General features: G+C 44.5%; 1 protein-coding gene across 1 annotated transcript in view; it reads left to right on the plus strand.

The window, feature by feature from the left end:
• The first annotated feature begins 258 nt into the window (after window positions 1-258).
• The window catches only part of rmdn2 (regulator of microtubule dynamics 2), a 31,718-nt gene continuing 14,311 nt past the window's right edge, over window positions 259-17,665 (plus strand). Inside the window, exons 1-6 of the mRNA XM_079362440.1 lie at window positions 259-308; window positions 1,391-1,520; window positions 2,436-2,890; window positions 13,273-13,459; window positions 13,950-14,052; window positions 15,406-15,466. Coding sequence (XP_079218566.1) covers window positions 2,445-2,890; window positions 13,273-13,459; window positions 13,950-14,052; window positions 15,406-15,466 — 797 coding nt within the window. The 5' untranslated portion in view covers window positions 259-308; window positions 1,391-1,520; window positions 2,436-2,444. The remainder of the gene's footprint in view (window positions 309-1,390; window positions 1,521-2,435; window positions 2,891-13,272; window positions 13,460-13,949; window positions 14,053-15,405; window positions 15,467-17,665) is intronic.

A 17,665-nucleotide genomic window follows, 5' to 3' on the forward strand; every position in this document is an offset into this window, starting at 1 on the left:
CAGAAAGCATTTGTGCAACACGCTGAGTCAGGGTCATTGTTGTTGGAAAGTTTTAAAATCATCTTCAAATCTACAAAATGAGAGGAACATGTGATAATTACAAAAAAAAAGGTTTTAAAAAAGAAGTAGTATCGAGGTGTTGCATCATCATTATATGAAATAAATCACTCGTTAACCACTCCTCCGCACCAATGCCAAATACTTGAATGAAACCAGTGAGGTCGGCAGGTCCAAGGTTGATGTGATAATAAATGTGTAGCACATCCTGACGCTCTGCAGGGACGCACTGAGCGGAGAGGATCACAGAGGTAGGTCTCTGTTTGAGTCTCTTATTACTATATTACTTTACTACTATTACTGTTTAGGATATCACCAAAGAAAGATACAGCAGAAGATTTTATGTGCACAAATCAAAACTGGGAAATGCAACATGCACTTTGTGTGCTTTAATTTTACAGATAGGACAGTGGAGTCAGAAACCAGGGAGGGAGGGAGAGAGAGAGGAAAGGACCAAGTCAGATGCAAACCTGTGCTGTTGGCTCTCAGGGACTTAAGCCTCTGTACATGGGGCGTGCGTTAACGTCTTGGCTCACGCCTCCTCACAACTAACCATTGTTAATGACTTTTTACTTCCTGTTTGTAAAGCTAATTGATTGCACACACTCCTCACACCGCTGTGACTGTTGTGTTGAACTTTGCTCTCTTGTTATTTACTCTCATTATGTTTGAGGAAGGTTGATGAAAGAGAAAAACAACTGTCATGAAAACTTCAAAAATGTGAACAGTTTTCTCCTCACGTGTGTAAAAACTTACATCTACAAATATCACCTCAAAACTACTAAATACCAGAACACAAGATCGTGAACAAACAGTGCATTTTTTTTAAAATGAGTCTATTTCATATATTTAAACACCCTTATGTTTTTTGGGGGTTTTGCACTTTAATTGTTGTCCATTGAGAACAACGTTATGAAACAGTGGACCATCTCCGCTCACTTTAAACCAAACACAAGTTCTCAAAGAGAGAGAAGCATTCTCAAGTCTCCTTAAAATCTGATATTTTCTCAAAGTCAAACTAAGCTTCTGCTTTAAAATTAAAATGAAATGAAATTCATGAACTCAACACATGAAAGTCGTGCAGAATCACCGCAATGCACTTCCTTAAACTCACGTTTACAGACTTGCTTGACCTGATGATCTTATTTTAAATTCACTTTCAGACAGTCTTACAGCTTGGCTCTGCGGCAGGCAGGTAACCTCCAGGTGGTCATTCTAGTTTGACAAGCTTTAGTAATTTACTCCACGCAGACATCTCATGAAGCAGCAGTAAAAAAACAAAAACAGATTTGACTAGTGTATTTTATCAAACTCATTGTGGTTTTTGTGTCAGACACCGTTTGACAGAAGCGAAGCCCGGAACCTTTGATTCCGGCGTCTGTGAGTCTGCACGGACTGTTGAGACGGGAACACGGGCGAACTGTCAAAGGCGACCGACGAGCTTCAGCCTCCTTCCCTGTCCAGTAAGATCTATTTTAACCTTGTTTTAGACACGTTTTACATACAAGACATGCTTATTGTAATTCTGTGTGTCTGACATTTAAAAAAAACTCGTTTTCTGCTTTAACAAACAAACAAACGTCTCTGCTGGATTCAATAATAACTTAATAATAACAAATAACTTAATAATAATCTTATTTAATCGACGATTTGAAGTGAATAATGACGAGACATGGCTTACTGTGTGTGTCTGTGTTTGAATTTATTCTCTTTTTTGATGGAGAGATCAGTGAGTGGTTAGCTGTGTTCATCCAATTATCTGAGCTCGGCTTGTTTACCCTGTCACAGCTGGCACGAGCTCCCACACCACGTGCACGAGCACGAGCCTCTGTGAGGTCTTTATATCCATTTTAAAGGGGACATGTCATGAAAACTCCACTTTGACAGTATTTTTGAACGTTTATTTCTGAGTGTCGATGATCCCACAAAATGAGAAACAAATCCATCCAGTTTCATTTTGCTTGTTTTACATCCCAGAGAAAAATGCTCAGTTTTTAAATGTACTCAGTTTGTGACATCACAAACACATCACGCCATTTTTTTCCTTGTCAGTGAAGGAGTGATGTCAGCTGGAAAAACTCAGGGGGCAGGTCGTCGCATTTAAAGAGACACGCACACCAAAACAGAGCGTTCTGAGAGCGCTGGTTCCCACAAGGTCACAAACCTCCTCTGCTGCTTGATTCATGTTATATTTGGACCAAAGCTCAGCACAGATGTTTCATTTCGACCACAGGGGGAGTGTTTGAAAAGGTGGACAAGGTTCATAATATGTCCTCTTTAATTCACGTCCTGTCATGTACGGGACCCTTGTGTTTTTATTTATGAGCTGATGATTTACTGGCTTCTTCAAACATGTGGTTCTTGTGTGTTTTCTGCAGGCCTGCAGGATGGCCCAGGCGGACAGCAAGGTGCTGGTTCTGGGAGCTCTGGCTGGAGTGGCTGGCGTCAGTCTGGCTCTGGTGTGTTACCGGGGCTTCAGGTCAAAACGAAGAAGCTCCTGTCCGGGATTCTACCTCAGCAGCAGAAACGAACAAGGAAGTGGCCTCACGCTGGTGGATGGTCCAGGTATGCCCAGGGGTCAGGTGGAGGTGCTGGAGCGCCTGGAGGCCCTGATCCAGTGCGTGTCCGAGCTGAAGGAGGAGATGAAGTCACTGAAGAACGCTCTGCCAGCTCTGCCGGACCAAATCAGGGAGGAGCTGAGGGGACGGGAGGAAGGGAGGCGAGCTAGCCCGCTCCAAAGGACCACACCCACACGAAGGAAAAGGGCTGCAGGCAGCATCCCCGCGGCCAGAGAAGGGGGGCGGAGCTCAGAGGAGGCGGAGAGTGAAGGAGGGTAAGTACTATAAGAACCTGTAGATGTATACATCCTCTAATTGTCACGTGTGTGTTTGTCAGGTCCAACCATTATCAACCATAAGAAAAGCATTTTGACTTTCATCACCTTCTTTGTTTCGAAGTCAAGATTGATTTTATGGATGTCACAGGGTGGAGCGTGGTTAAGGAGTTGCACCTTTAAATCCCAGCGTCCAGATTACACAAGAAAGCTCAAAGTAGCTTCATCTATGTCACTCTGAATGGGACCGTTATTCATTTAATGAGCATCATGCTGTATTGAAATGAAATCAGTGATTTCGACGGGACGATGTTTGTTGAGAGTTAATCTTCTGATGACACAGTCAGGCGCCCCCTGTTGGCCAATAAAAAGAGTGCTGGAAAAGCAGTTCCTGGTTGTTGATGCCAGGAGGCTTTCTGTGGTCTGTCTTTACTCGATATCAGACAGAAAGTGCATTTATTCCAACACAGATTTTGTGGCAGTGATTGTGAAGGCCATAGCGTCGGAGTCACTCCTTTGATAGAGGTGCTCGACCTGCACACATCACTCCCAGGAGGATTTAAAGATCAAGTCATTAAACAGTGCAACGCTTAATTAATTCAGTAAATGGGCTTGTGTCGAGCTTTTCTCGTCTCTTGTCTACTCAAAGTGTTTTTACACCGCAGGTCACACACTGATGGTAGAGGCCATTATGGATCCATCTGTAGTAACTAATCCTATACATACACATTCACAACTTGGGGTTAAGTGTTTCGCCACATTGGACATGTAGCTGCAGGAGCTTCGGGATCGAACCCCCAACCTTCCGGGTTGAGAGACGTCTAACTCCACCACTGACCAGCAGCCGCCCCCATGCAGCGTGTTCATTCACACTTTATATGTTCCACTGTTGTTTTAAAGGCAGGTTATCACTCAGGAGAGACCTGTTGCAAACACAGGCGTTGTGTAAATCATGAAGAACAGCAGATATAAATAATCAACATGGGTAAGATTAGGTCAGTTCGCCGTCGGCTTTTTTAATGAATTTTCGATTAATTGCTCAGCTCATGTATCAGAGCAGGTGGAGCAACAGACGCTGCAGGATCTTCACATGGCAGAAAGAACAAGTTCGAATATGAGGGGTGAATATTGAGAGGGAGATATTCAAAGTGCACATTAACCCCTCGATGCCTGATGTCGCTAATTTGCATCAAACCGCTTCTGCTCCAAATGCAGCCAAAACAGCGTCCGTATTCCTCCACCGCCGGCTGATGCACTTTCAATACAAGGAACCTTTCGCAAGCATTAGTTTGTCATAGGACCAACAACATCTTACAACAATCTTAATTTAGCATCGACTTGAAAGCAGAAACATGTAAAAAAGAAAAAGTTTTAATACTTGGAAACACATTCAGGCGTGGAGGGGTTAAGCAGTGTGAGCTGTGTGACGGTGAATACAGCTCTGGCTGCTTGTGATGATGTCGACACGGCGTCATCAGTTCATGGTTTGTCCAGCAGACTTCACTGTTTGCAACACTTGAGCCGACGTGGAGGCTGACGCAGGCTCGGCCTCGTCTTCACACTGAAGCTCGTCAGAAGCTTCTCGCTCACTTTCACCAGGATCATTTCACAACCAAAAAATAATCTTATCTGGAAAAATAAATCAGCTCCAGCCTAACAGGTGGCAAAGTGTGAATTGATGCCAGCTTCATTTAGCACATCTTATCTTAATGTGGATCAAACTTTTTTTTTTGCAGCCCTCCCACTTCAGCAGTTAGACTCGCTTGCTCCTTCTCCGTGCTAAATCATACAGATGACAGTGTGTACATTCGCCCGCGGCGCTGCACAGAACAGCAGACTAATCAAGCAGCACATGCCCAGTCATTCACCTCCAACCTCAGCCAAACGCCTTGAACGTGTGCCAGCCCCTGATAACATAAACAACAGATGTGTGTCTTTTCAATAGGCTACCATTCTGAGTCTCTTCTCATGTAAAAACAAACATCAATCTTTAAAAGATGGCGATTAAGCCCAGGCTTCTCTGCAGCCGGGTGAACGCATCATTTTGGAAACCGTATATATGAGAAGTGACAGAGATTGGGGGGGCTTAACCTGGCATGACCTGCGAACTATCCTGTAGGAAGTGAAGTTTGCAAAGTGCCAAGAAGTCAAGCCTCTGTCAGATCCTAACCGCACACTTTTAGGTGTTTAGTTAGATCAGAGGTGTGCGGCTCCTCCCTGCTTCTGTTACTGTTCTCACCGTGATTAATCAGCTGCCTCGGAGCCATTTTTTACAACTACAGCGGCTCAAAGTAGGCCATCCGAACATGCAGTGCACCCTGGGTAATAAATGTTAACTGTCTGTGTCCTCTAAGAATCACATTCCAGGCAGAGGTTGGGTCCTGTTTTTTTCCCCCTGTGTTGTTTATGTTTATAAAACATGGGATGTTATATAACATCATTTAGTGCGTAATAAAGGAGAGCATCAGAGCAGAAGGAGAGAAAAAAAAGAGAAGATTATTTTTAAGAAGAAGTTGACGCTATTTTTGATGGTTCATCGTTTTTCTCCTGAACGATGCGTCACATGAGGAGAAAAAGCTTCAGGTCATTCGTGTGTTCTGACAGACGGACAGCTTAAAACACCGTACGAGTCTTTTTTCATCATTAAGATGATTTCCTTTTTCCTTTAAAATAAATGATGCTTCTGTAAATAATAATAAGAAGAATGGGAGGAACATTTCGCCTAGTGTTTCTGAGGAACATCGACTGCTAAATTTTGGTAAAAAGTGAAAATAAAGATTTGTGGATGCAGCACACGGTCTCGAGACACTCAGGTTACCCCAAAAAACAAACGTTCAGTAAAACTGGAAATCCAAATCGATCGTCTAAAATGTGTTTAAGTCAAAGATTTTAGAGGCTTACTTTTTCATAGGCACACTTTGGACAGGTTTAGTGTGAGCCTAAAGTTAAGAAGAAAATGATTATTAATGATTAAATTTAGCTTTAAAGAATCTCATTTCTTCTGAAGGAGAAAGTTAAGAAAATAAATAAGCACTTTTTTCATGAATATCAAATCATCTTAACTCTTTTTTTTTTTCTTTTTTTTTAAGACTGAAGGAGGGTTTTGTGAATCCGGTCCCAGGATGTAAACTAAGGCCAACTTAACGAGAGCAGAGATGGATGAGATTGTGGGACACAGTATTAAACTTCTTCAGGCTCTTTAAAGCATTCATAGTTTGTTTTTATCGATGGAGGTAAAAATGATCATCTCTCTGCATGAAGGAGGAGACTCCGTGTACCACGTGCACGGAGGGGAGGAGGAACATCGAGCGCGCTCTGCTGGACAAACACCAGAGTGTTACGATGAACTCCAGCGTTGTTTTCTGTGATTTATGTTCTGCAAGACGGAATAATCACCCGTGCATATTCAAACGTATACACCAACATGTCGTGTATGCTGGTTAGCAGATGCACCAGGCAGCCTCTTTGTGTTGAACTGCAGGTTACACTTCACACATTTTGAGTGGCAGTTGTCGGCCGCATCAAATGCTCTTAATTACCACCCGGGTTATTATGCTTTAAAAGAAATCACATCACGCACACACCTCCCATAATTAAAGAGCCTTTCCTGCCGCTCTGTTATTTATGTGAGCAGAGGGTGTGGGGGTAAGCGGGAATGGTGCCGTGAAGAAACTTCAGCCCCTCAGGGAAGGTGCTGCGTTCCCCCTGAGGAGCCGGTTACACCCCTAATCCTCACATCCATTTAAAGGGCTCTTCATGTGTGTGCTCGGCGGCCCTGGGTCCTCACGTACGATTCCTCGCCGGAGACGCCATGCTCAGCGTTGAAATCTAAAGCCTTAAGAATGCATTTGAGATTAACGAGATTAGTGCAGGTACAGGAAGTGTGCAGACATCTTAGTTCAGTGTTTTAGTGCTGCATCGGTTGTTGTGATGAATTCGAGGAAACACGGCTTTAGGTGAAGCGGACTTCTGTGAAGAAAAGCTCAAGTCGGAGAAATGGCCCCATCAAGGTACAAACAGGAAGTGCCACACATCTCCCAGCAGGCATTGCTGCAGAACCTAATAAGAGGAAATCTTGAATAGTCAAAGCCTGGTATTTATATCCCTCTGCAGCGGACTTAAGCTCCTGGTTTCTTAAAATCGGAGTTGTAGGATTTTTAAAATCAGAATCTTTGCCAGCTATGTTTGAGCTGCTTTAAGAACAGCTGTTCTCCTGCTGAGAGGGAACTTACATCGTAAATATTTATTCCCCAAACATAGAACATACACAAACAATAAATACATAATAATTAATGTGTGTGATAGGGCCGACGCTTATTACGCTTACCCTTTGAATGTGCATTGAACCGTTTGTACAGTTTGTAGGTATGTTCACACTCACAACATGAAATCCCTCCTGTGACCAGTTTGATTGGCTCGTCTGAGCTCTCTGCACCGTGCTCAAACCCAGTACACCTCTGCACCGTGCTCAAACCCAGTACACCTCTGCACCGTGCTCAAACCCAGTACACCTCTGCACCGTGCTCAAACCCAGTACACCTCTGCACTGTGCTCAAACCCAGTACACCTCTGCACCGTGCTCAAACCCAGTACACCTCTGCACTGTGCTCAAACCCAGTACACCTCTGCACCTTGCTCAAACCCAGTACACCTCTGCACTGTGCTCAAACCCAGTACACCTCTGCACCGTGCTCAAACCCAGTACACCTCTGCACCGTGCTCAAACCCAGTACACCTCTGCACCTTGCTCAAACCCAGTACACCTCTGCACTGTGCTCAAACCCAGTACACCTCTGCACCGTGCTCAAACCCAGTACACCTCTGCACCTTGCTCAAACCCAGTACACCTCTGCACTGTGCTCAAACCCAGTACACCTCTGCACCGTGCTCAAACCCAGTACACCTCTGCACCGTGCTCAAACCCAGTGCACCGCTGTGACCCCGGCACGGTGGGGAGACGTGTGCTTTGACACGGTACCAATGCTCGTGCACGAGCTAGCCTTCGATTCGACTGTTCCTCTCCACAGTCAGACAGAGGCATGAGACGTTCAGAGTCAGCTGGATAAACTCCACGAGACCTCGGAGGTCTTCAGGGAATATCCCCGACTATCTAGTATTATGACTAGGTTTGTCCTAGTGCAATGTGAGTGCAGCCCCCCCTCCCTTTAGGGGGGGGGACCATGTTGCTTCATCACGGTGCAGGGTAGCTCGGTCTGGTGAAGTTACAGTGCAAATGTGTTCCAGTGTAGATTTCCACACAGAGTGCAGCGTAAACAGAAAATACTCAAGTCAACTCAAGTTTTATCGTTTGGTGATTGCAGTTAAATATTTAATGATCCCTATAAACCACGCTGTCTGTGTGTAAGTGTGACCAGTGATGGCACCATGTCTTGTTAAGTCTGCAGGTCAAACACAGTGAGCTCTCAGAGCCAGCCGCTGAAAGGTTGAAAGTTCCAGCGGTGTGTTTCTCTCGCTCGTCATGTGTCACAGCGGCTTCCTCAGAGCTGCCTCTGTGCAGGTAAGGAGACCTATCAATCACCCCGTCTGTGTGCCAAGCTGTCAGAGGCCTTATTTCAAAGTGTCTTGTAGGAACTTGTAATTCCTTGAAGAGTTCCCGTTGAGCTTATTCACATCACGTCGCTGTAGCTCAAGGACATTACCGCTTCTTCTTTTCCTTCTCCAGATAAATAGCATTTATGATATTGGATAGTTGTTGATTTAAGCAGATTTTAAGCAGGAGTTTTGTTTAGTGGCGGGCATGTCTGATCAACACACAGAAATGTTTAGAAAAGAGAAAAAGGGAGCTCTTTGTCTGCATAGCGATTAAAAGCTTTAGCACAACTTCCCTGTGACGTCATGGTACGTGTTGCTCGGCAGGCAGCTGTCCATAACCGAGACATTCACGTCTATATCCTCACATTGAATGAAAGACAAACAAACAATGGCGAACAGGGTAGACAGTATTCATCGAAGCAGACATGATGTGTTTCTGTCACCCTGTCAGGTTTGCTTCTGACCACCCACACCGGCTCTGCGATGAACCGACGACGCAAGATTAAAGACGTGTGGATTGTTGTTGTGGATCATCTCTGTCAAACGATTGTTTTCACCGCCATTTATCATCGTCAATAGTTACTTGGATTTTTTTAAAATGCATTTTCCAGAGAGAAAGGACAGTGGAGAGAGTGGGAATAATCAACAAAGGAATTTGAACCCGGGCTGTCGGCTCCATGGACCAGAGTCTCCACAGATGGGGCGTTTAAAAACTCCATATTACAACGCAGCATCATTTTCTCCTTTTAATCAGACATTACTCTCGATTAGTGGGCGACCTTTAACACAAGCGGATGCTGTGGTCTTTGTGGTGTGTTCTCGTGCATCTTTCGAGCCAAGACGTGATGCGACGCTACGGTAGTTCTTTGCCGTCTGAAGAAGGTGACGGCTTCAAAGTGCTCACTCTGTGAAATACACCGTTGTGATACTTTTCATTAAGAAATCTGCAGGACTGTTTGCACAAAATGACTCGCTGAAGTGGAATGATCCCAGTTTAATGTTCGGTTGATTTTATTTGTTTCCTGCAGCTTGTTTGTGTTCTTCTGAGACTTTGAGTCTTCCACCATGCTGACTGGCTTGCAGTCAGTTTCCACCCATTTAACATGAAACATTTAGTTTCATCCACACCAAAATAGTTCTCTGATGATGTTGGCGTTGCAGGTGCATGCTGGCATCAGTCCCATTAGCTGCACGTGGAAGCTCAGACTCATTCTGGTTCTGTTCGACACACGGTGCTGTCTGGGAGTTTTTCAAACTCAAATGAGTCCAGTGATTTTATTTTTTTTCCCGCCTCTGAGGAAGCTTAAAGCTTGCAGAAGTAAAAAAACAAACAACAAACAAACATCTTCCTCTCTAAGAAATTGGGGTTGCTTTCAAATTTATTTTTCAACTACAGCAGGAATGATTTGTTGTTTTTTTGTAGACTGATTTTGTGATTTTTAGAAGAGATCCATAACAAGTTTAAAAAATGAACCAGCTGAGAAGTCTCAGTGCTTAAAATAAAAAGTTAAGAAGCCCAAACTGGGTGGATCTATTTTCTCTGAGGTTCGTCTTTTCAATCATCTTTTTGGATTGATGTTTTTAGCTTTTAGTTTTAAGAGTCAGTGTGGGGAAGTGCATGTTTTGGATCTCAATGTTAGCTTTGTTTTGCTTTGAATTGGTGCATTCATCATTATGGACTCGTAGTGTCGTGATGTGTCAGTGACAGATGATTGACGGGTTATTTCCCCTCTCTGAGTTATTCCCCACAACAAAGGAGAGCTTATTTCTGAACTCGCTGATGATGTCAGCAGCTGATCGGTGAGAAAGTGAGAGTCGCTCCCTGCTCAGCCCACAGCTAAATGTGTGTGTGTGTGTGTGTGTGTGTGTGTGTGTGTGTGTGTGTGTGTGTGTGTGTGTGTGTGTGTGTGTGTGTGTGTGCATTGTTGTAGAGCTGGCTTTCAGTGGTACAGCTACACGCTGTGAATGAGCAGGGCTGCATGTTTCAGAGCTCGCTGATGTTGGGATGGTAACTCTGGTTTTGTTCTGAACGTGTTACCATGGAGACTGCCACAGTTTAGCTCTATTGATGGATCCCTTCTTGGCCCCTTTGGGGCCTGGGCAGTAACCGGCTCGTCTCCTCCAGTGAGCACACAGCATGTTCAAAATCAAGCCTTCCAGCTTTACACAATACAACAAGTGTAACACGGTCAGACAGGATATTAACATTATGTGTAGCCAAAGTGATGGTTCATGTTAAGCTCTGCTGCTCTACAGGTTGAAAGTCAGATAGTTGCAGGTGATGCATGACGTGCAGCTTCTGTCAGCATATGACAGTGTCTAAGAAGAGCAGAGAGCTGAGTGCAGTCAAACCAGCAGCAGCAGTTGTGGTGGGAAATTAATTGTGTGAAATCTGGTGATTGCAAAGAGATCCAGCACTCGCCGTCTGTGCTAACGGTTCATAGTGATACGGCCCTGCAGCGCCACAGTCGAGCTGTGAGAATATTTGCCTTTACATCAATGAATGCTACAAATAGTGAGGCAGAATAACATCGAGTAACGTAATGCAGCAGCGTAATCAGGTGCACAGAGGTCGTAGCGGCCGCGTGCACACACTCTATGCATCCTGCAGCGGTCACTCCCCTCCCATTGGCTCGAGGGTCTGACTCTCCAGGTGAGGTCAGAGTGAGAATGTGGGCCCACATACAGCTGAGCCTGTCTGCAGAGTGTGAGTCGTCCTGTAGGAAGGCCTGAAGACAATATTTCGACAGGTCCTATCAGAGCCGTGCACTGCTTGCTACTTCACAAAGATAATAATGGCTCCCACACACCATCATATTCACTTCATAAACACACACACACGAATACAAATAGATCCTTCGCTTGTTTTTTTTCTTTCAAGTCGAGTGATTGATGAGCCGTGGAACGGCGTGACAGGAATGCGCCGATCACTCAGTCGTCCAGCTACGCTGAGTAAATAAGTGCAGGGAGCGCTCAATGAATAAAAGGACAAACTGATGAATGAATGACACAAGTGCTACAGTGTGAGTGTCAGGATTCAGTGGGAAGGCCGGCCATGTTTGTCTGTTGCAATGCATTGCTCTATAATACAGTGCATGTAAACACACACACACACACACAGCTTTAATCTGCTGTGTCTGGTCTGTTAATGCCTGCAGATCTGAGTGATGATTCTCGGGGCGGTGCAGAGCGGTGCAGAAAGGCTGTTCACACTTATCGCCACGTGATTCTACAAGATCAAAACTAACTTCTGCAAAGTCCAGTTTCTCTCACACGAGGCAGTCGGTGCCGCGTCCGAGCACTTTGCACACCTGAAGTCCAGTTTTTTTTTTCGACAGATAGATACTTTATTGATCCCGAGGGAAATTCAAGGCATCCAGTAGCAGTATACAGACAGGCAGGACACAAGACATTAGTTACAATACACACCCGCTGTCCCCCCTCCCCTCTGTATACAATAATCCCCAAACAAGATTTAGCAGCCCCTATGTGACTAAGAGTAAACATAATTACAAGTTAAACCTGTGCGGTTAGCATTAGCATTAGACTTAAACTTATATAGCATAATGTACATAACCTGTGAAGGAGAGAAAAACATGTGCTGATTAAAAGAGACCTGTAAACAGTTAAAGAGCCTTAGAAACAAAGTGCTGACCTTCTAGAAACTAGTTACATGTGCATGTACAGAGGTGTTTGAGGTAGTGCCAGAGGTGTGAGTACAGTCATTAAACAGTCAATGCAGAGATGCAAATTGGGCCATTGGCATGCTCAGCAACATAAAGGAGCACACTTCTTCTCTCTGCACCCGGCACGCTGCGAAGAGGTGTGCTTCAGCACGGTGCAGGTCATGCATGAGCACAAGCACGGGGACGCGACCTGGACACCCTTCATAGGGAGAAGCTAACTGAACAGGACTCTGTATGAAGGATTGTTTTCATTATAAATCAGGATGCATTTGATGCATTTAACAGGCAACACAACAAAGTTTCCCCGCACACGATGCCCAGCTTGATTTGTGTTGTTGACATTGTCAGCCACTCCTGACAGTTCTTCTGTTGACTGAAGAAAAGCTGCAGCTAAAAAAAAAAATGCCCTCATATTTCTCCTGTGATCACAACACTCAGGGCTGAAGGTGTGTGTTTTGGGGCGGAGTCAGGAAGCCGCCTCGGGCACGAGGCACCTGTTAGGTCCCGAGTGTGTCTGTCTGTGGCCCGCTCCGACACATCCCGACCTCGGCATGGCTTACAGCCCAAAATATTCCCCTAACCACCAATGACGCACATGCGGCGACTGCCAACACTTAATAGAGGCTTTTCATATTTTCACTCTTGTCTGTGTCTTTCATTTTTTTTACCTTCACCATTAACACGACTGTTGTTTCACTCGAATTAGCTCAAGGTGTTTGTACATACTTACAGGAGTTGAAAGGCTCCATAAAGGTTCTAATGCCAGCGTTGCGTGCCTCGCCCTGACAAACAAGCCTCCCTGTGTCGGTGCGAAAGCCTTCAGGTATCCGTGTTTAAGGCTTCACAACCTTCAAACAGAAAAGTCTCTATAAACGATTAAGTGACCGACTTGTGTAAACAAATTCTGTGCGTTAACAGGCAGATGAGATTGATCCTGTACAATCAGCAGCTGGTACAAACGCCTTCAGTGTTTGATTTGTAAGAAAGAGGCTCCACAGCTGAGGTGTGTTTTTCTTTCCACCTCACAGGTAGGAGACGGTTTTTAGATTGGTTGTGAGGACATTCGTTCCCGTCTCGTAGGAAGGAAGGAAGGAGATCTTTAAAGGAGACACTCAATGTTCTTTATGTTTGTGTCCCTCTCAGGTACATAACAGCGCTGACTGACTCTGATGAAGAAGAAGAAGAGCGAGTGAGTGATGAAGAGCAGAGCGAGGAGGAGCAAGCTGCAGACCCGCTGTCCGTCCTGCTGGAGAGGATCGACGCCTGGCACAAGGGCACTGACTCTGAAAAGAGAGAGAGTCTCGAGCTGCTTCTGGAGCACAGACAGGAGGTGTGTAACGCAGGTGATCAGCTGCCTGCGGATGCTCAGGTTACAGATTATGTTCTCACAAAAAAAAAGAAAACATAAATCGATTTATTTTCTGAGATTTTAAATAAATCGAAGCCACTCCTAAAGCTCGCCCTTTAACTCAGTAGAATATTAAATTGAGCAGCTATGAAGACTTCAGGTTTGCTGGTTTGTTTTTTATTTTATTTATTCTTTTTTTTTTTTTTGCATTATTATTATCACAATGGAATTGATGGATGAATTATCACCAAATGAAATTATTGGAAGATAGACACCTGTAAAGGTTGACAAAATAAATAAAATAATATGTATATATATATATATATATATATATATATATATATATATATATAATTTTATTTATTATAAAATATAATATAAATATATTATTATATATTATTATATATAATATAAGGAGTCATGACAGCTCAGAAAAGTGACCAAACTAAATCTGTTTCGTGTCATTTTGCAGTTTGGACACAGCTCCTCGTTTCTGTGGCGGCTAACCCGAGCTTACTGCGACGTCCACGACATCAGCACCACTCTGGAGCAGAAGAAGAGTCACGCAGAAAGTGGTGAGACATCAAACCACCTTCGTGTGACGCAGTATAATCTCCTGACCACTGAGAGGCCATATCCACTCACTTCCTGTTCCTGAAGTCAGCTCTGTTAGAGCGCTCCGGTTCTTGGTGCCTGTGGTGATTTAGTCTCCAGCTCTCTGATTACTGTTCTCTGCAAGTTCACAAACTGTGTCATCTGTATTCAGAGGTTTGTAACATGCTTGTCTCTCCTCTACAATACAATATGGTGAAGTCTTAGCAGAGACTGACATTTTTTTGTCAGTTTCCAGGTAAATTTCTGCGTCAGCGTGCACAGGTTTAATGTCAAGATGTGACCACAACACATCCTGAGGTGAAACCTGTGCAAAATGAGACAAAGGGAAACTGTCGGGGGGTTTGTTTTTTTTAACGGAGCTGCAGAGCAGTCGTTGCTCAGAGATCCTGCGCTGTGTGCACATATTTAGAAGAGGAAGTAATCAAACAGTTGTTACAAACCAAGCCCTTTCTATGCAAATCAACCTGATTGCAAAAGAGAAATTCTTTCCACCAACACCTGCGTTAAAGTCCCCGAACATCACGGTGACGAAAAACATCTTCAGCACTTTGCTGGAAACAAACGACACCTTCAGGGTAAATCTGCATTCAGCAGTCGAGACATCGATCCCCTTCATGCTCTTTGTCCTCTTTCTTTTTTTCACCAAACATTTATCAGACTTGGCCAAACGTTAAGACTTTCTGACCCAGATATTTACAAAGAGCCTTTTTCACACATGCAGCTTCTTAGATTGTCGTTATTGTAAAGTCAACACGCACTGTCAGCACTGGAGGTCTTCAAGCCACGTTCATGATGAGAGAGCACAGCTCTTTACAAGCCAGCTCAAAGAACCGTCTTGTGTTACGCTCGCCGACTTTGTTCACTTCATCTTTAATGTTTTACTTTCTGAGCGGAGGCAGCGTGTGAGTCCACAGAAGTGGACTGACCTGTTTTCTCTGTAATCCTCGCTCACCTGCGTGCGTCTGATCAGAGCGGCCTCTGCAGAGACACCTGGGTATTTAACGGCGTCGTATTTAACATTCATCTTGATATTAATAGAGCCGATGGAATGAGACACTCTGCACTGAGTGATGGAGGGTTTAATGCTGAGCCCTCTGCTTGGATTGCATTTCATTCCACTTCTGTTTGCATTGCTTTTATCCAGCAGCCGCCTTCTTGTATGTCCTGTTGTGTTTGTTCAGTCAACACGCCCCCCTGATTCTCATAATCCTCTCTCCCCTCTTCTGCCCTGTGAACGCCGTGAGTGTTGCGTGTGTAGCTTGTGTTTCAGCGGCGCGTCATTATCTGTTCTCTGTCTTTATCTCTCCTCTCAGGGAAGAACATTGGCGAGGAGGCGGTGAGCCTGAACCCCACATGTGCTGACAGTCATCAGTGGTAGGTCTGACGTGTTTCATTTGTTCCTAAGGTCATCTCATTGAACATCACTGCAGCCTGCAGAGCGGGTCAAATCAGCCGCAGAGTCTGCATGCTCATTTTGTATCCGGGTGTCGAGCGTCACCCTGATATCACCGTTCACACGGAACAAGAGGAAAATAAATTTCCTGGGTTTGGAGTTTCAAAGTTTTTATAAGCTTTGTTTTCAGATGCTATGAACTCGTAATACAGAGCATGCTGCACCCAGGATCTGAATAAAACATGGTCATACTCTCAGTAATCTCACCCAATCAAGCCAGCAGTGGCCCCTAATTATCCACGTTTAAGAATCACTCTGCTGGGTGAATAAAACCCTCGATGAGTTCTTAAAAAACACTGTTTATTTCTGACTTCAGATTCACACTCTGCCTGTGCAGTGTTGCATTTCTTCACTGGCTTCATTTTTTAACTTTTGAGCTTGACACCTCAGGCCTTTGTCTTTTGGAGAGCAGATAACTTTTAGTCCGACTCCCTGCTGAAACTCAAAATAAATAACGACAAACGAAGGCATCATCAGTGGTACCTGAGCTCCGAGTTCTAAAGAGCGTATCAGGGAAACGCTGATTCTCTGCATGTCGTGTTTGTTTTAGAAATAATAATAACACGCCCTCGTGTGTGTCATGAATCTCCAGCCACTTCACGCTGTGATTATCAGGATATTGAACAAAGAGGTTTGTTCACCGTACGTCGCTGGATGTTTTGTGACTTGCACCCATTGAGCCCAGCGTGTTCCTCGCCTGGTTAAATCCTGATCTCGTTGCACTTCCTCGGTTATGAAAGCATGAACACGGGTACTTTCCCCACTCGAGAGGTGCTGGGAGCGGAGTTGGGCTTTTGAGTGACGTGTTAAATGTAGTTCTCTTTGGGGGGGGGGGGGGGGGGGGGGACACTGCATGTGCGTAGATTGGAGGAATCCTGAGGAACATTTCAGCGAACAAAAACAAAAAAAAACAACGTTTCGTTTCCCCTTCAGCCAAACTAAAGTGAATCGACGTGTGTCCAGTCCAGCGGAGGGACACGGTGACTCTCCAGCTGAGCATTTCTGCGTGCAGACGGTTGTGAGATAATAGCAGCTCACCCTCCAAATATCTCCTTCCTGCAGCCTCTCGATAGCATCACATGCAGTTTGAGGAATGTAAACATGGCCTGGGTTAACTTTGCTCGGATAGATTGACGGTGACGGAGGAATAACGCTGTAATTAAAGTGTCTCTTCCTGTATGCTGCTGGTTGGGAAAGATTACAGCTGTGTATACATAGATTCAGTGCTCAGGTATGTGGATTTATGTAGTAACAGAGTGATATCACATTTATGAGATGATTACTGATACCTTTTAGAAAACATTTCACCAGTTTATTTGGCCTTTCAAACACACAAACTTCACCTCGAGCCAATGGGAGGAGAGTGGCGTTTATATATTCTGACCGCCACGATCTCCATGCACGTAGTTAAACGGCTGCATCACGTTCTGTTGAACTGCACGTCGCACTGATAAAAAGGAAAAACTATTCTCTTCATAGCATCGTTTAACTGACTCTGTTGCTTCGTCTGCTACGTCTTGTTTCTTTTACGTCTCCATGGTTACCTCAGGAGGCCCTTCGAAAGTGTCAACTGGAACGCCACCGGAAGTCGTATTTACTAGTCGGAGTAGCCGGAGTCAGAATCCAACATGGCTGCCACGTGCAAACACACCGACCGTATCGTGACACTTCTCTATCTTTATGCACAAACGATCACGTCGTGTGTTGTTATCGTCTGGCCGTTAGCTAACTAAACAAAGGCGCTCCCGGAGGGGGCCATGTTGCTTTCCAGGTCAGGAGAACATCCTCCTGAAATTGTCCAGATGATTTCAGGAGTGCGTATGTAAAAACTGGCTCATGATATAAAAGACTGCTCGCTGCTCTGATAAAAGGAGCCTTCGACATCATCGTCACATCATGGTTGTTATCGACTATAAGATGGCACTATGTCTTAATCACCCCAAACTTTATCTCCTGCATGTTTTTTCACTGCTTTTTATTGGGAATATTTAACAAAAATCTCACAAAAGTTGATCCGAGTGGACACTGTAAAAGTGGTTCTGAGTCTAAATGCTCCTTCAGTGTTATGATAACTTCAGGGGAATTTCTCTGCCTTTGGTTGTTCGGCCTCCTCTCCACTT

Source organism: Symphodus melops (assembly GCF_947650265.1).
Source record: "Symphodus melops genome assembly, chromosome: 15".
Lineage (NCBI taxonomy): Eukaryota > Metazoa > Chordata > Actinopteri > Labriformes > Labridae > Symphodus > Symphodus melops.